The sequence below is a fragment of the Schistocerca serialis genome, chromosome 7 (genome assembly GCF_023864345.2).
Source record: "Schistocerca serialis cubense isolate TAMUIC-IGC-003099 chromosome 7, iqSchSeri2.2, whole genome shotgun sequence".
In the NCBI taxonomy this organism is placed as follows: Eukaryota; Metazoa; Arthropoda; class Insecta; order Orthoptera; family Acrididae; genus Schistocerca; species Schistocerca serialis.
In genome coordinates this window covers 420242330-420262593 of record NC_064644.1, presented here as the reverse complement: position 1 = coordinate 420262593, position 20264 = coordinate 420242330, and the positions used below count along the sequence as shown (strand labels likewise).

Sequence of the window (20264 nt, the reverse complement as noted above, 5' to 3'; positions counted from 1 at the left end):
AGTTTTACAGCTAAGTCACTATAGCTAGTTCAGTCAAAAAGTGAACTGTCAATGAGTGTTGGACTATTTCCTTCAATCAACACGGGGACTTTTACTGAGGGAAATAGTCCAAAATTGGACACCGCCAACTTTAAATATTCTCAGTAGGTGTTAAATAACAGAAAATAAACATTAAATTGGCCACAAACAATGATTCTGTAGTTAAGCCTGCATAACATTATTAAAACTGTTTCTTATTGTTTGGTAAAATTCAAAATAGTTCCTGATGGTGGCCTTTAAAGCTTAAGTACTACTAGCTTGTGTGTTTTCTGATATTTGGAACACAATTCAAGGAGCTCTTCAACACAACTTTCCTTGGCCTGAAGAGCCTGACATTTAAACTAATTTTTTGTATGGATAGGCAATGCCCCTTTAGCAAAATATGCTTCAGTGTCAAAGTTCTTTCCTTATGATCATTATTCTTTGAGCATCATCTTGCAAAGAATCTTTGTAGGTGATCTGTTGAGGAGCTACATTGCTGAAATGACCCTATTGCCCAGAATTCTGTGCATAAGTTGAATTCAAAGAGTAGGCACTGCCCTTCTCGGCAGTGGTTTTGTTGCAATAATTGGCAACAACATTTTGGTATTATGTGGACAGTTTATCGTGGCAGCTGGCCATGACTATAAACAAACAAGAACTGTGACTGACTGAGGTGAGAGGAGCAGTGCAGGGGAATAAGCCCCATCTCTCTCTCAAAGGGCTGCCATCCTGTGTCCGCATTCTGTGCTTCCATGAAAACAGCACTGACATAACTGTCATAGAGATTGCCGATTCTCTTTCTTGTGGTGACAGTCGCATTAGAATCCCTTTATGCACCAGGATTAGTCTCTTCAGTCATTTCAAAATAAGGGGAAAAAAGAACAAGCAATCCAAAATGCAAAGCAAATTGCAGTACATAAAGCATTTGGTAATGGCTACAGCGCAATTGGTTGTTGGGATTGGCAGTGGTAGTTTAGGCCCGATCTCTGCAGGCATCTTACGTAACCATTATTCAAAACACTCTCCACCTAAAACTGCCATGATGTAGTGTCCACATAATACAGGGCATGAAGTATGGTTGTCTGAAGTTAACTCCTTCAGTTTCAGGAAGTTTGTCTGAGTGTCTTTAAAAACTTCTTTCCTTTATGGGTGCATAAGATATGAAACCTTTTTCCAGTTGTTTTCAACAGTCTTTCCAGTTGTTTTCAACAGTCTTCTTAAGAATTAGAATGACCTGTAGCATCTAATTCTTGTTTATAACTTTATCAGAAAAACTTCTCCAGTAATCATTCATTATAGTTAAGAAGTATCTACTTACTCCAGCTGATAATGTATTCATTTGGTTCACACAGATTCAGCTGAAATAATTCAAAAATTTTCTTAGTTCAAGAGATAGAAGACTGGAAGGAAGTTTGGTATGCTAGCTTTCTAAGTACTTTACACTGTAGTGCTGACAGCTGCTTTATATACGAGGGAAGATTGGAAAGTAACGCACAATAAGTTTATTACCGAAAAGATGAATGGGTAACAAAACAAAAAAAATCACAAATGAACTTATATCCTTTACCTATTTCTTAACACATTTCTCCCATTGTGGTACCAATTTCAATATGCCCTGTTCATAGAAGTTCATTTGATTGGAGTATAGTCATTTACAGACTGATGATTTCACTGCTGCATCTATTGGAAAGCATTGGCTGGACAGGAATTTCTCCATGGGACCAAACAGATGAAAGATCGATGGTGCAAGGCCCAGGTTGTATGGCGGATGCTGGTGCACCTCCCACCCAAATTTGGCAGTTTTCTCATAAACAGGACCAGCAACATCTCAGTGAGCATTTTCATGAAGAAGTTTGACACTGTGAGCATTAATGTTGTGATGACTGTCACGAAGTGCATGACGCAATTAACCAAACTTTTAATGTAGGCTGCAGCATTCACAATGGTCCAATGTTCAATAAAGTCCACTAAAAACATACCACACACATCCCAGAACACTGTCATAAGCACTTTTCTAGCAGACTGAGTCATTTTGAATTTATTTCGTACTGGGCAACCAGCATATTTCCACTCCACAGAGGCCTGCTTTGTTTTGGGTGTGTAGTGGTATGCCCACAACTCATCGCCAGTAATGATTCCTTTCACTAAGTCAAGTCTTTTTGTGGCATAACACATTAAGTGATCCAAGCTTGTCATCATTTGCTGGCCCTTGTAGTCGTCTGTCAGATTCTTAGGCATCCAGCAAGCACTAACTTTATGAAATTTTAATGAGTCACGAACAATATCATACACCACACCATAGGAAATGCTGAACTGCTGTGATGAGTTCTGCAGTTGCACATGCCAATTGTTCAAAATTGCTGCCTCAATGGCTCTGACAATCTGCAGGTTTGTAGCTGTAACCAGCCACCTGGATTGTGGCGAATCACTAAGGTTCACACAGCCCTCTTGGAAGAATGCGCACCAGCTGGAGACATTGCTATGGTCCATACAGTTGTCCCCATACGAGCCAGGCAGGTCTTTGTGAGTTTCACTTGGGTTGTACTCTTTGGCCCACAAATATTGAACTACATTTCGCTGCTCTTCACAAGCTGATGACAGTAACATGCACACCATTTTTGTTTTGTAGTTCAGGCTTCTTGTGCTAGAGCTGCACATAAAAAAGTGCAAACTTCAAATTATATCATCATGAAATTTCTACATTATAGCAGCAATACCACGGGAGAAAAAAATTATTGTGTTACTTTCTGAGCGTCCCTCATATAACACCTTCTGACAAATATATACATTGAGCTTCCATTGCATCAGATTGCAAATATCCCAGCCTCTTTTTGCCATCTGAAAATAATGCTGACTTTTGCTTCAATGAGTCAGTTCAACAGTCGACCCAGTTTACACATTCTATTGTTAACAGTACTGTGGCAACAAGATTATGCACTACTTCATGAGTGTGACAATTTTATTATTTAAATAAAATGAAACACACATTATTTTTTTATTCTACTTAATGGAAGCAAATTTGTACTCGCTTTTGGTATTTAAAATACACCAGTAATTTAAATTTCTCTCTTTGCAACACCAAGGACATAAACATGTGTGAAACTGATTCCTTCTACATGTATATTTTCCTTGTTGCTGCAATAACTTATTACCTAAGTATTCCCTTGGATGAATTTAAATCACATAGGAGCTTTTAAATACATGTAGATACATCAGAATATCTGCGCAACTGCCTGTTACAATGGTAACATCTGATGCTGGTGTCATGAAGAATGCCGTATCTGTTGCTGCTTTTGCCTGTGCCTTATGGACATTCTTAGTTTTACTCAAACAGTTCTTTGCTATACAGCCATATTTATTCCACGTCTGATATATTGACCCTCTGAGACCATGGCATGCCTCATTCAAGTGACCATTCTTTTACATCAGAAGAATCATCACATGTCTCCCTCTACTCCTTATAGTAAGTGTGTCTTAGTCAAATCTACCATGGCAAGAAAAGTAGACTTTTTCAAATTGAATAGAATCATCTCATTCAACTTTTACATCAAACTTAATCCATTCAACCTGTTGGAAGTAAAAAATATCCTTTGATATGTGTACAACTATGCATGAATAATGTTCTAGTTATGTCATAATGAGACTTCGCTACAAGCGTCGTCTTCTTAAGAGTGTGACATCTCTCTGTTAATTCTACAGTCCTTGTGCATTTGTCATATTCCTGACATACACATAATGTGATGGATCTAGTGCTTAAAGCTTTGTTTATCTATTGTTTCTTACATGCTGCATCTACATAATTGTTCATGTACTAGGCACGTCTTTATTAAGATGTGGTATGTGCTGTAATCCTTCCTTCCCACAAGTTTTTGAATCAATGGCAATTATATGGCACTGAGATAAGCAACAACGTCCATCAATTATTGCAGGGCAGTGAATGCTGGTCTGATGAACTGTGGTTCAAAATATTTTTACTTTGATGAATACAAAATTATTAACATTTTGTATAGCAGAAAAACATAAGCTTAACATCTAAAACATAGACTATAGCACAGACAAAACATATATTCCAATACACTTAACTCAGTAAAAATTACACAGCAGTTAAGCGTAAATTCTTACTTTATACAGCATATAAATACAGATACACAGATGCAGTAAATGTGAATTATAGAAATCTGTCTGCCTCTTCTGACCACAGAGTGCAGTGTGTTATACTGAAATTACAGGTAGTAATTAATTTAATGATCTGTTAGCCACATGTGACTTTCATATGAAGCCCACTTTATGAAAGCAACTTCAGGCCAAAACAGAGTCAAGGCTGAAAAGTACAACAGTTGGTTGAACAAATTAAAATCACATTTGCAGTGTGGACTGTTGGTAAGAATATGCACTACTTGCAAGACGTATTACAATGGTTTACCTGTACATGCTTCCTGAGACATCAACAACAAACTTGAGTCTTTTGGGTTTCAACTGAGGTGTTCCTAATTCTGGTTCCTTCTCTGCTCGTCTCCTGAATATTGTCTTTTCACCAGTAAGACCTAAGAATAAAACTTTTAATGTACACTGATGTTTCAAATAGGCATCTGCATGCAGTTCAGCTTCGATAAAAGCTTCAAATCAGAATCAGTCCTAAAGCTATGAAAACTACTACATATACAACTATGTCAGTCAGTGTGATATAACAGATGTGATAAATCATACTGGTTCACTTTTATGATCAGAAAAAGAAAAAGAAGAGAGAGAGAGAGAGAGAGAGAGAGAGAGAGAGAGAGAGAGAGAGATAGAGAGAGAGAATAGATATTGTAGTACCACTCATAAAATGATAGAAATTAATACTGGTGCAATTACAAGAGAAATTTTAGCATCTCCAGTTTGATGCAGAGTAAACCTAAAACTGATTTAAAGTAAATTCAAATTACTTAATTTACTCAATACTGTCACAAAATATGAAGAAAAGTATTTACGATCTTCTCTTATGGATTACTTGGGTGACAATTTGAAAAGTAGGAAAGTATATATAACGGAGAGGTTTTAAGGATATGTTATTAGTCGGCATTACATTAACAAAAACATCCATATAAACAGTTTACAGAATCTTTCATAAGACTCATCTATGTGGATATGAGGAAGTGAAAACAATTAATCAATTATATCACCTCAAAAATGTTTCTATTGTTGTTTTTAGATTGTCATTGAAGTCCATACAACATTAGCCAAATTTTCCATGACTCTCAACACAATATGGCAACAATACTGAATAGGAAACACTTTCCTGATGTTCTGAAAATTTTTGCTTTACTGTGGTTGCAAAAATTTTGATTACAACAGGACTTTTGCGTGTTTTCAAATATGACACCATTTTCCATGTATAATTCCATCTCTCCATTTTTTCTTTTGGACCTATCAGTATTTTTCTGTCAAAGTTTCTGGCTCCAATGCCTTCGTTTGGTGATACTCAGGCATAGTGTTTCATTTCAATCATCACCACAACCACTACCACCACCATCACCACCATGATGCCATAAATCAACCATGCCCTATTCATTCAGATGACTGGCCACAGCAAAACTATGATGGGGGGCAGGGTTTACCAACTAATGGCAGACATGACACTGAGCACAAAAATGTTGGTTTCAATGAGTTGATCCAAATCATCTGGAGCCCTCCACCTATTTCCAACCAACACCACTTTTTTGAATTGCATATATCCACTTTATTTGAATTGCATATATCAGAACCACTTATCCCAAACCATTTTTGGTTCCAAGATCTGCCGAGCCTCATTCTCTCATTAGTTATTAGTCCATCTTCATTTCTATCTGCCCTTGTCCCTCCGCACCTTGCACCACCTCCCTCCCCACAGTTACTTAGCCCCCTCTCCTTCTCTGAAAACAGTTTGTTCCTTCAGTCAGGCTGTAGTGCCTTAATAATGTAGCTATGTTTGTATGTCTGTAGCTGAAGAAAATTTAAGCTGGGCTGCCATGTTATAGTTCTCATTTATGTGTCTATCTACAAGTCAGTTCTAGCACCGCACAGTGAATGGTTGTCATTACATATTCAAATTTATCAAAGAGCAGATATCAGGTCAGATAATTTTCTATTGCTAAACAAAATTAATATGTCAAGAAAACAGAATTCCCTCTCAGAATAAAAACCTAATCTAGCAAAGAAAACTTTTCAAATGAATCAATTAAAGGCAGGAAGCAGCATATATCTATGTATCATAACTGGATCAGTATGTTTGAAAGTAAACATTTACATCATTACAGAATGTAAGAATATTGCTAGAATACTGTCCAGTGCAGCATATGAAGCATTAGAAAACCAGGTAAAATCATCAGCATTATTTCTTTAACAATGTTATTGCAGCAATTTAGTGCTTCTTTTCCTCGATAGTTTTTTCTCTCCACTGCACTTGTATAGTCAATTTTGAGAGCAGTATAACCAAGATATCAGCCATACAGGAGTGGATTACTTACAAAACCATGGAAGGAAAATAGTGACTTGAAAGTACCAGGAGATCAAAAAGTCAGTATAAATTTGTAAACTTAATAAACCACGGAATAATATAGATAGAGGGGTAAAAATTGACACACATGCTTGGAATGGCATGGGGTTTTATTACAACAAAAAAAAGTATTGCTAGACAAGTGAAAGATCTCCTGCGCGCGTCGTTTGGTGAAGATCGTGTGCTCAGCCGCCACTTTCGTCATGCTTGGCCTTCCAGGTGCCCAGACCTCAGTCCGTGCGATTATTGGCTTTGGATTACCTGAAGTCGCAAGTGTATCGTGATCGACCGACATCTCTAGGGATGCTGAAAGACAACATCTGACGCCAATGCCTCACCATAACTCGGGATATGCTTTACGGTGCTGTTCACAACATTATTCCTCGACTACAGCTATTGCTGAGGAATGACGGTGGACATATTGAAAATTTCCGGTAAAGAATATCATCTTTGCTTTGTCTTACTTTGTTATGCTAATTATTGCTATTCTGATCAGATGAAGCGCCATCTGTTGGACAATTTTTGAACGTTTGTATTTTTTTTAGTTCTAATAAAACCCCATGTCATTCCAAGCATGTGTGTCAATTTGTACCTCTCTATATAAATTATTCCGTGATTTATTCAGTTTTCAAATTTATACTGACTTTTTGATCACCCGGTATGTTTTTCAAAAGTACAGTTTTCCATGTCTGCAATTTATAGTCACTAGCGCACATGGTAATTCAGAAAAATGTACTGATGTCAGTGTATTTACAGGTCAGTATGCTAATCCCACCTTCTATGAGTTTGCTATCATCAAGTTCTCCAGCTGTTTGGTGGCGCAGCCATTGTCGTTCCTTGGATTTTGCTTGCAGACTACTCAGGATGACTCTAAGCCTCCGAACCTGTTAAAATGAAACTATATTGGAAAATTTTCTGACTCATTTAATTTTAAAGTTATACTATTCAAAAGAAATACAACATGTTTTTAGAAGATGCCTGATTCATGCAACAAAATCTAATAATAAACTATACCTTTACAGTTTGTAGATTAAGTAAATACCAAGAAATTGCTAATTATGTATCTCTAACGATTTCATCATTGAAGGGACATTAACCTTCTTCTTCTTCTTCTTCTTCTTCTTCATTAGCTGTTTGTGCAGAAATCAAAATATCCTATCCATACTGAAAACAAAGTTAGAAAATGTGCTCATCCAAGTCAGTTATTACAGAACTGAAGAGCTGCTATATCATGTTTGCTCTGCACAGCTGTCGCAGTAAAATTGGTAAAGGATTATAACAAGTTTGCTGTTTTATTTTCACAATTTAGAAACATAGTGTGGGTGTAGAATGAGATTTTCACTCTGCAGCAGAGTGTGCGCTGATATGAAACTTCCTGGCAGATTAAAACTGTGTGCCGGACCGAGACTTGAACTCAGGACCTTTGCCTTTCACGGGCAAGCTCTCTACCACCAGAGCTACCCAAGCACGACTCACGCCCCATCCCCATTCTGGAAACATCCCCCAGGCTGTGGCTAAGCCATGTCTCCGCAATATCCTTTCGTCCAGGAGAGCTAGTTCTGCAAGGTTCACAGGAGAGCGTCTGTGAAATTTGAAGGTAGGAGACGAGATACTGGCAGAAGTAAAGCTGTGACGATAGGGCATTACCCTTTGCGTGTGTTACCCTTTAAAATACATCACACAAAAATGCACCAGTAAATTTTTAAGTAATGACACAAATGTCTGGTCTTCTGGGCCTGAAATTTTTCTGAGTGACTGGTGCTCAAAGTGTTAAGTTTTGAATGAGAGATAAACATTCTGTGATTTAAGAAATTCATCACACATTCTCACATGTAACATAATTCATCTTATGTGAAAGGAAATTTGCTTTGACAGTAATGCTTCTCAAACTACCATTTGCAATATTTTCCCGCGACCTGTTATAAATGTAAACAATTGTGACGTCACATTTATCGAAAGCAGTTTGTTGTCACAATGTATGGCATAGTTTTTCTCCTAAAGCCTTTGGCATTTTGCTGTTAACAAATGCTTGTGTGTGCACTGTGTTTCATTGTTGCAAGGGGCGCATTTTCTTTGTAACTAACATTTTATTTGGTGTTATTATCTCGTTTATGTTTCACTGCTGAAGTATTATTGTGCAGTAAAGGGTTAAAGTAAAATTCTTTGTTAGAATATCAGTTGTTACTAGCCAATGCTGGGGAGGGGGGGGGGGGGGGGGGATGTAAAATTCCCAGAATATGAAAAAATTCTTTTCTCGGGTTTCTCTTGAACAAAAAAGATTCTCAGATTTTTTCTAGATTTCCCATCTGTCCTGGGGCATATACACCCTGAATGAGCCACTGAAAGTAGTGGATGAGTTTTGCTATGTGGACAGCAAAATAACTGATGATGGTCAAAGTAGAGAGGATATAAAATGCAGACTGGCCATAGCAAGAAAACTGTTTTTGAAAATGGGAAAATGTGAACAATAAATAATACAGACAAGGAGAGAATAAAGCCTCAGTGGATCAGATACCTTATGAAGACATACTGAATTGAATTGGGGCGAAAAGAAATAATAGCAAAACTTGACTAAAAGAAGTGGTCAATTGATTGGATACATCCTGAGGCATGGAGGAATCATCAGTTTGGTAACTGATGGAAGCATATGTATGTGGGAAGTTGGGTTAAAAATTGTAGAGGGAGACTAAGACTTAACTACAGTAAGCAGATTCAAGTGAGCTTAGGTTACAGTAATTATGCAGAGATGAAATGTTAACACAGGACAGACCAGCGCACAGAATGGAATTAAGCCAATTAAGCCATCGTTTCGAATGAAGGCCAAAAAACACGATATACCAGTGGTTATTTTCAGAGCCACATCATTAAAGTTTTTGTTCAGCTCCACATCATTAAGTCTACTCTCAAAAAATAAAATCAATTCTGTAACAGTTGCTACATAACGTTTCACATGTAGGGGGTCCCAAAAACGTACAGGTATATATTCTTTTACAGCTCATAACTACAGTATTTTTTTTTCTTTTACAGGTGTGATGGCTTGAAAATTGGCTGAAGGCAGGCTGAGCCTTGAAGGAAAACAGTCCTTTTTGAAGTGCTGCAGAAAGACTGAGACTGTAACTGAAGTGCAAAACTGGTTCAGAATGAAGTTACAATGAGATGAACCAATGCCACTGATCTGTGAGATAAATTTGAGGAAGAAGGAACTATCCAGAAGGCCCATGAGCACCATTCCAGAAGACCATGATCATCCACCAGCTCCACAAGGGAAAGAGAAGTCATTGAAAGGTTTCAGCAATCTGTTAGAAAGTCTATGTGGCAAGCAGCTTGTGAAACAAATTCCAAAAATGAGCATCCATCACATTTTGAAGCACGTCCATTGGAAAAGTTTTATTTTGAACAGGATAGATTGCTATTCGCCATATAGCTGAGGCAGTGAGTCACAGACAGGTACAACAAAAAGATTACTAAACATGTAAGCTTTTGGCCACAAGGCATTCTTCTGAAATAGAAAACATACACACACACTTAACACAAATTCACCTCTCTCTCTCTCTCTCTCTCTCTCTCTCTCTCTCTCTCTCTCTCTCTCACACACACACACACATTCACACACACACACACACACACACAACTACTGCCTCTGGCTGCCAAGGCCAGGCTACGAGCGACTGTGCATGACGGAAGAAGCAGTTGGGGTAGTGGGGGTAATAAGGGTGCTAGGGTGGGAAGAGGGAGGGACAGAAAAGTAAGGGTGGGGGATGGTAAAGTGCTGTTTATGGAGCATACAGGGATGGGGTGGAGAGACAGTAGGGCAGCTAGGTGCAGTCAGGTGGTCAGACAGTTTGGAAGAGCTGGTTTTGGTAGGAAAGATCCAGATGGCACAGAGTGTGAAGCAATCATTAAGATAAACTTTGTGTTGGTCAGCATGCTCAGCTGTTTCTTGGTCACACTTTGTCAGTGGCCATTCATGCAGACAGAAAGCTTGTTGGTTATCATGCCCATGTAGAATGAAGTGCAGAGGTTGCTGCTTAGCTTGTAGATCACACGACTGGTTTCACACGTAGCCCTGCTTTGATGGGATAGATAATGCTTGTGACTGGACTGGAGTAAGTGGTGGCGGGAGGATGCATGGGACATGTCTTGCATCTAGGTCTGTTATGTGGATATGACCCATGAGGCAAAGTGTTAGGAGTAAGGATTGTGGAGGGATGGATGAGAATATTGTACAGGTTTCATTGGCAGTGAAATACCTCTGTGGGAGGAGATGGGAGGATATTGGGTACAACATTCCTCATTCAAGGTTAAACGAGAGATAGTTGAAACCCTTGCAGAGAATGTGATTCAGTTGTTCTAGTTCAGCAGTATTGAGTCACAAGGGGAATGTTCCCCTATGCTGGATGGTGGGACTTCGAGAGGTGGTGGGTGACTCAAGAGATAAAGCACAGGAGATCTGTTTCTGTACAATGTTGGGGGGGGGGGGGGGGGGGGGTAATTATGGTCTGGGAAGTCCTTAGTGAGACCCTTGGCATATTTCAAGATGGACTGCTCGTCACTACAGATGTGGCAGCCACTGATGGCTAGGCTGTGTGGAAGGAACTTCTTGTTATGGAATGGGTGACAGTTGACAAAGTGGAGATATTGCTGGTGGCTTGTAGGTTTGAAATGGATGGAGGTACTGATATATGTACCCTTAGGAGTAGGTGGCTTGATGGGTTGAGTTGGACCAGGTGAAGTGATTGGCAGATAAGGTGTTGAGGTTCTGGAGGAATGTGGATAGGGTGTCCTTACCCTTGATTCAGATCAGAAAGATGGCATAGATGAATCTGAACCAGGTGAGGGGTTTGTGGTTCTGGGTGTGTATCCACGGGACATGTGGCCTGTAACTGAAAAAATGTCATGACAATCTCTCAATTGGCAAAATATTGTGGAATAGTCCTCCATTCGGATGGAAAAGTTTTATTCCTGGATTACTCTATGCTCTGAATGAGGTTGATCTTGACTGAAGAATTGCATTTTGTGAGTGGTATCAAGCAAGATGTGCACAGGAGAAAAAATTCCCGTATACGGTTGCTTGGAGTGATGAGATCACTTTTAAGTCGAATGGTTCAATTAATCATCACAGTTGTAAATACTGGGTAGCTGAGAATCCTCACAAGGCAGGGGAACATCCTGTGAACCTACCAGGAGTTACAAGTGTGGTGTGGTTTACCAACATTTGGTTTGATTGGACCTTTCTTTTCTGAGCATACAGTGACTGGTTGTAAATTACCTGTACTTACTACATGAATACACCAGTGTCATGCATCACACAGATGTTTTGGGATGGAAAATGGTATTTCCAGCAGTATGGAGCAACCCTCCCCCCCCCCCTCCCCCCCGACTAGCAGCTAGCATCATGACACAAGGGGTTACCTTGACAAACACCTATCGGACAGAAGGATAGGACAATGAAGTATATTCGATAAGGAGGCAGTAGAGTTCCCTCCATGGTCACCAGCTTTGACCCATATGTACTTTTTCCTATGGGGACATGTGAAGCACAATGTTTACAGCACAAGACCAGCTATAATCAATGAGCTGACAGTAGCCACTAAAGACAAATATACCAATTGCAACTATCAGGGAAGTGTTAGACTCCATCAGTCAGTGTTATCAGCTGTGTCTGGACCACAATGGCCAATAATTTGAACACTTTCTATAAATATGTGGTTTCTACATTTTTTCATACTATTTTGATTTTTTTTACCTCAATAAATATTAATTTTACAGCCACAAAAACAGTGTACACATTTTTTTGGACATGCTGTATATAGAAAATACTATCAATAATTAAATTTTTTCTTCCTTTCAGTACAAATCTGAAACCTTAATAAACTATTTCTTTGATGTAATTCTTATCTGGAACATACCTGTGGGGCTATTGCCTCTGAGAATTGTCCATAGAGTTTTGCATCATAATCACTCATCTGAATCTCTTTTAGCCGCTGTTTGAATGCCTTCTGGGCCATTTCTCTGGCAGCTTTCTTTACTTCTTCTGGTACTGCATCTTTCTCTTCTTGGCTAACCTAACAGAACAAAATTATAGTTCTTAGTCTATTATCATTAGTACTATTACTCAGGTTCAAAAATTAATTATTCTTCAATAAATACAAATTACCGCTAAACAAAGTAAGTTGTATGAAATTGGAGCTGATAATTTGTGGGGATTTAAACATTAACTTCTTGCTAAAAGTAGAAACAGAGAAGCACTTTTAAACCTTGCAATATTGACCATTTAAATTTTGAAGTAAATGCTTTTGCCACTGCAATAGCCACTTTTACAACTGACTAAGCTAAATTTCTAGTTAATGTTAGTACATGTAAAACATCATTAAAGTCTTTTTAACACATCGGTATACTAAGCCACAATTTTCAAATTGTGTCTCCATTCAAAAGAGTTCAATTCCTTCCCCACTCCTCCACACAATAACATGGTTTCAAAGTTGTTACTAAAGGAGAACCTTCTTGGATGAGGAATGAGTCATGGTATATATTAACAAATGAGAGGCAAATCATAGAAACTTTATCTGAACACTGCATTAAGAAACTGAATCTGAACAGTGCATTAACAATAAACTATCAATAGTTTGCTTAATGTTTTTCATGTTTATGCTACCTGAATTAAATCGAATAAATCAGAGAGAAAGTTGCTACACTGAGAAACGCTGCCACTTCCTCAGTTATGTTACATAGTTGCTGTTCATCTCCTATTGGTAACTTAGTATTTCCTTGATTACACTGGTATTTTCAAAGAATATAGTTACCTACATTTGTAAATAAGAGTTCGATTTGCAACACATCACTACTTATCATGCAGCTTTACAATCAATACTGCTACTTGAATATAGAGATTATGACAATATGACAATATGCTCAAATAATGGTTAATTAGGTGTGCATTTAATTTGCTTCTGAACCAGTTGGATTCCAAGTTTCTTGCTTTACATTAGGTGGGAATCTGTTGAACAGTTTTGCAGAGCACGTAACTGCACTCTCAATAAGGAGGTAACATCCAGTCCTGCCGAAACTGAATTTCATTGAAAAAACACTAAGGAGTAAATGTAATGGGAACTTAAATCAAGTGTTTCAGGATCCTCGAAAATGTCTCTGCAAGGTGTGTACTTACCTAATTCACTCAATATTCTTATTGCTTGCTTCCAATGAATTAATACTTTATTTACACTATAGGTGTACTACCTGAGAAGATAATCCCACAACAGCAGGGAGTTAGAATATATTAAATAACAGAACACACTTGTCTTTAGGGCAACACAATGAGAGTTAAGCTAAGGGGCCAAGCATTCCAGACTGCAGTAGGGCGAGCTTTCTCTGGTGGTATATTCCTATCTTCTTCTCCTTTCCCCTCTTTTCCTCATCTCATACCACTCAAGTTACAGGGCCACAGCAATGTAGGTTTGAGTGTATATTCACGCGGAAGAATGAGAACAGAAGCTTATTAGCTCTGATATTAGGTTCCAGTTCTAGTGTGTGAGCCTATCCACTGCGCAATGTCTCCATTATATGATGGACATTTATCTCTATTCATTCTGCTGATTTTATTTAAAAACATTATTAATCCCTAATCATCCCTATTTTTTATTTAGTTATAGGAATCATATACACTGCCTGACAAAAAAAGTGAAGCGCCCAGAACTCAAGGATGTCTGTCACTTTGTACACATATCACTACTGGTAGACGTGTAAATGATTTACAGTTGCAATTCTCTATGACAGGTAGAACACTCACAAGAGTGCATTAGTGCTGTTCATGTTTAATGTTGTTCCAACTTCTGGTAGAGGAACACAAACAGCATCAGACGTTGAGTGTAAAGGATACGGAGATGATGCATACTCGGATGAGGCACGTACGTATTACATGTCAGTCATATCCAGATGTATCAGAGGTCCCATATCACTCCAACTACACATGCCTCACACCATTACAGAGCCTCCATCAGTTTCAACAGTCCCTTGCTGACACGCACGGTTCACGGATTCATGAGGTTGTCACCATACTCGTACACGTCTGTCTGCTTGATACAATTTGAAACTAGACTCATCTGATTGGATAACATGTCCCCAGTCATCAACAGTCCAATGTCGGTGTTGACAGGCCCAGGCAAGACGTAAAGCTTTGTGTTGTGCAGTCATTAAGGGTACAAAAGTGAGCCTTCAGCTCTGAAAGCCCATATCAATTATGTTTCACTGAATGGTCCATACGCTGACACCTGTTGATTGCTCAGCATTGAAATCTGCAGCAATTTGTGGAAAGGTTGCACTTCTGTCGTAACAAATGATTCTTTTCAGTCGTCGTTGGTCCTGTTCTTGTAGGATCTTTTTCTGACCGTGGCAATGTCAGAGATTTGAGTTTTTACCGGATTCCTGATATTCATGGTACACTCATGAAATGGTTGTAAGGGAAAATCTCCACTTCATTCCTACCTCGGAGATGCTCTGTCCCATCGCTCATGCACAGACTATAACACCACTTAAACCTTGATAACCTGCCACTGTAGCAGCAGTAACTGGTCTAAGAAACTGCCGCAGACACTTGTCGCCTTATACAGGTGTTGCTGACCGCAGCACTGTATTCTGCCTGTTTACATATCTCTGTATTTTAATATGCATGCTTATACCACTTTCTTTGTTTCGGCACAAATAAGGAAAAGGAGTGGCCTCAGCACTGATCACTAAGGCATCCCCTATTTGACCATGCCCCACTCAGAACCCCACATTGCAGCCATTCTCAACAATGTGGATAATGACCTTTTGCTGTCTGTTGTTTAAGTAAGAAGTGAATCAATTGTGAGCTACTCCCTGTATTCCATAATGGTCCAACTTCTGGTGCAATATTTTGTGATAAACACAATAAAATGCCTTAGTTAAATAAAAACAGATGCCTCATATTCAAAACCTTTAGTTTAACCCATCCAGTAACTCACAGAAAAAAATAGCATTTTTGGTTTTTAAACAACTTCTAAAACCAAACTATACATTTGACAGCAAATTATGTGAAATAAAATGATCAATTATCCTTACATACACAGCCTTTTCAATTACTTTAGCAAACACTGATGGCATAGAAAGAGGTCTAAAGCTGTCTAAATTATCTCCTTCTCCCCTTTTATAAAGCAGCTTTACTACCAAGTACTTTAATCGTTCAGGAAACTGACCATTCTTAAAGGAAAAATTACAAATATGGCTAAAAACAGGGCTAACATGTGCAACACAGTACTTCAATATTTTGCTAGGTACTCCATCATATCCATGAGATTTCATTATTGATTCAATCTCCCTCTTCTCAGTATCACAGAGGAGTATTGCAGACATCAGTCTCAGAAGGGCACTTTACAGAGAGTTATGATTCTCTGTAAAAACTAAGTTTTTATTTAATTCACCAACAATGCTCAGAAAGTGAATGTTAAATACTGTACATATATCTGACTTGATCAGTAACAGAAATATTTTTATTATGAACTGACTTTGTATCATTGACTCTGTGCTGCTGACCAGACAGGTCCTTTATGACTGACTATATAGTTTTAATTTTATCCTGTGAATTAGCTATTCTATTTGTGTACCACATAACAATACTGTTTGTAATGGGCTACTGTAGCTCGATTGTGACTACTTTTAACATTTTGATGTAATTCCCACTTTGTTCTATACGATATCCTTATCCCATTAGACAACCACCCAGGCTGTCTTTTACTGCTAGTACCCTAGAATGCTCTAATGGAAAGTAACTTTCAAAGACCATGAGAAATGCATTAAGGAAAGCATTATATTTGTCACCTATGTTATCGGCACTACAAACATTCCACCACCTTGTTCCTTAACGAGATTTAAAATGCTCTCTATTGCCTTTTGGATTAGCTTTCCTACATAGTTTGTAATTATATTTACAAAAGCCTTACAAAAGGCTTTTAGCATTGAAATTTGTGCTTCATGGTCTGAAAAGCCATTCACTGTTTTACTAACAGAAAGGCCATCTAGTAATGAAGAATGAATAACAATATTGTCTATGGCAGTGCCACTGTTCCCCTGCACCCTGGTTGGAAGAAACACGATCTGAATCAGATCATATGAATTTAGGAGATCTTCCAACATCCTTTTTCTTGCACAGTCACATACAAAATTAATACTGAAGTCACCTCATATAAATAATTTTTGGTACTTCCTTTAAAGCGAACAAAGAACCCTCTCTAGCTGTAGCTTGGGCAGAAATGCTCTGAAGTCAAAGTTAGGGGACCTATAAACAACAACAATTAGAAGTTTAGTACCACTAAATTCAACTCCCCCTGCACAGCATTCAAATACCTATTCAGTATTGTGCTGTGATATGCCTATGGAGTCAAATGGAATATGTCTTACCCCCCCCCCCCCCCCCGCCCCCATACATGGCCACTCCACCACTCTGCAAAGAACTCCTTGAAAAACAGCCACTTAATCTGTATCCCAGTAAAGGAAGCCTCCGAATTGTCAAATTATTTAACTGATGCTCCGATATGCCAACAATGTCAAAGTCAACATCTATAGGCAGTTCACTAACTTTATCTCTAATATTTCTTTTATTTTGATGAATATGCTAATTCCTCCACTGCTTGGATACCTGACCTCCTTTGAAGGTAATTTCTTTGTTTCCTTTGTTAGAGGGACTTCATTTAAGCAGGGATACCTATCAGCTGACTTCAATCTAAAAAAAGATGCAGCTGTAACACCAACTACTACAGGAATTTTCCCATGAGTGTTCCCACGATGCACTACACTGTCACCTGTAAGCTTTGCCAGCCTCCCCTTCCCATACCTAATGAGGTGCAGGCCATGTCTAATGACAGCCGATCTACTGATAGACCCTACTGGCATCACTGCAACGTGAGCCATGCCCTCTGTCATCAGCACCTTCTCCAGTCCCATGTTAACAAGACTAACAGCAGCATTAAGATGAGGCTGATCATGATGCTGAAACAGTTGTTAAGGTACTCCCATGGCTAGCAAGATCTTCAAATCTGTAATGAATAGAATATGTGTGGGGTCAGCTCAGATTCAAACTGTGTCCCAGCACAAGTATCCATGATACTGATGACAATTACAACAGCTGTGGGCCAGCTTCCCTCAGGACAAGAGACAATGGGTTTCTAACACACTTCCCAACTGAAGCAATGCACATATCCCGGCCAGAGGGGGTGTAATGTCATACTGATAAGTGGGCCCATACTGCCACATTCTCTGTCAATTTGTCTCCATTTTGGAATCACTGCAATAGTGTAATGTACCCTCTCAAACTGTGAAGTTCATTAGATTTTCTCCTCCCCTTATGTGTGCTTCACTTCTTTTGTCAGGTAGAGTTCATTGTGCTCTCTTATAGATCCAGTCTTACACAGAGAGTTCCGCTACTGACTTACCTGATGCACATTATGGCCAGCATCTAGCCGATAGGGTCCTCCTTTACCACCCAGGCCAGCTGTATCACGCCCACCAGTGCCTCCAGCCCAAGTGTTACCACCCACATGAGGAGCCCCAGTTTCATCAACTTTGCCATGCTTTGGTGCAGTGACATCCTTATTACTAGGTCGGTCTAGTGTCATCTGTAGGTGTTCCCTACCTGTTGAAAAAGGCTTTATAATGTTTTAAGCCAACTCACAAAAACAAATTACACAACATTGTATTTAGAATGATGTAAGGCTTACAATAACATGAGGTGAGTTGTGTATTGTAACGAACTCTTTTTATCAGTTAAGTTATGCATGTTCTTAGGCAATGTTCTTGGCTAACAGATTTAAGCTGACTTGACACTCCAACAATCATAATCGTGATGCTGGAAAACTCTCATGTATTAAAGCATTAGGAATGATGATGTGGGTTACACTCTTTAATGTTTGAAGTGTTTTGGCGAGTCTCCTGTACATTAAGTCAATGGCTTGAAATTGTATGTTACGAGACAAGTAACTTCTATTCTATTCTATGTAAGATGTTTCATTACCTTTAATTAATGTCCTAGCTTCCTGTCTAAGAAATAGAGACAATGGACAGACTAGGAGGAGGAGGAGAAGGAGGGGGGGAGGAGAGGAGGAGGAGGAGGAGGAGGAGGAGGTGGTTAGTGTCTAACAGCCTGTCGACAAAGACGTCATTAGAGATGGGAGCACACGCTCAGAAGGATGGGGAAATAAATCAGCCATGCCCTTTGTCATCCCAGAATTTGCCTGCAGCTGTTAAGGGGAATCAAGGAAAACTTAAGTCAGGATGGCTGGATGCAGGTTTGAACTGTCATCCTCCCAAATGTGAGTCCAGTGTGTAGCCCCTGTGCCACATCACTCAGTATGGACACATCAAGCACAGTCAATGAAAACAAGACTCCATGTCATGTACGCACTACCATAATATCTGTGCAGCTCCATGGAGCTAGTCACCACAGTTTTTCAATCTGCAGCAAACCACTACAAATACACTGTTAATAGAGGAAGAGGATCTTGAGTTAAGTTCACTGTATTGCTAAAGCTGAATGAGAAAAGCAATTTTTTGCATGTAAAAGGATGCAAGCACAGGAACTTATACTCTATAAAGTTTAAATACATGTGGTCTTCCATCTTTTCTTCTTTTTCCTTTTTCTCAAAACAATTATATAAAAGAGTTGGGCCAAGTTCTCTGCTTTGGGATTAAGATGATAAATCAACCACCTAAAATTGTACTAAGCAAAAACATAAGAGAGATTTTATTGAGTTGAATGTTTCTATTTTGGATTTATATATATATATATATATATATATATATATCTAAAAAGAAAGATGATGAAACTTACCAAACAAAAGTGCTGGCAGGTCGATAGACACACAAACAAACACAAACATACACACAAAATTCTAGCTTTCGCAACCAATGGTTGCCTCGTCAGGAAAGAGGGACGGAGAAGGAAAGACAAAAGGATATGGGTTTTAAGGGAGAGGGTAAGGAGTCATTCCAATCCCGGGAGCGGAAAGACTTACCTTAGGGGGAAAAAGGGAAAAAAGGACAGGTATACACTCGCACACACACACATATCCATCCACACATACACAGACACAAGCAGACATTTGACATTTGAAAATGAAAATGTCTGCTTGTGTCTGTGTATGTGTGGATGGATATGTGTGTGTGTGCGAGTGTATACCTGTCCTTTTTTCCCTTTTTCCCCCTAAGGTAAGTCTTTCCGCTCCCGGGATTGGAATGACTCCTTACCCTCTCCCTTAAAACCCATATCCTTTTGTCTTTCCTTCTCCGTCCCTCTTTCCTGACGAGGCAACCATTGGTTGCGAAAGCTAGAATTTTGTGTGTATGTTTGTGTTTGTTTGTGTGTCTATCGACCTGCCAGCGCTTTTGTTTGGTAAGTTTCATCATCTTTCTTTTTAGATATATTTTTCCCACGTGGAATGTTTCCCTCTATTATATATATATATATATATATATATATATATATATATATATATATATATATATATATATATATATATATATATATATATATATATATTTTTTTTTAAGAATACCTAGGTGAAATTTTGGAGCCAACCGGAGGAGAGAAAGTTGCACAGAAGATCAGACAACAGAAAATGAAGAGAGCATATGGTATGACACATGAAATATACAATAAAAAATGCATCTCCTCGAACACAAAAATCAGACACTACTGCACAGTAATTAAGCCAGCAGCACT

General features: G+C 38.7%; 1 protein-coding gene across 1 annotated transcript in view; it reads right to left on the bottom strand.

The window, feature by feature from the left end:
- Nucleotides 1–20264, bottom strand: part of LOC126412202 (von Willebrand factor A domain-containing protein 8) — a 251832-nt gene that overhangs the window by 25137 nt on the left and 206431 nt on the right. Inside the window, exons 27-30 of the mRNA XM_050081684.1 lie at nt 17980–18179; nt 12445–12600; nt 7311–7419; nt 4445–4565 (exon numbers count right to left, since the gene is read on the bottom strand). Coding sequence (XP_049937641.1) covers nt 4445–4565; nt 7311–7419; nt 12445–12600; nt 17980–18179 — 586 coding nt within the window. The remainder of the gene's footprint in view (nt 1–4444; nt 4566–7310; nt 7420–12444; nt 12601–17979; nt 18180–20264) is intronic.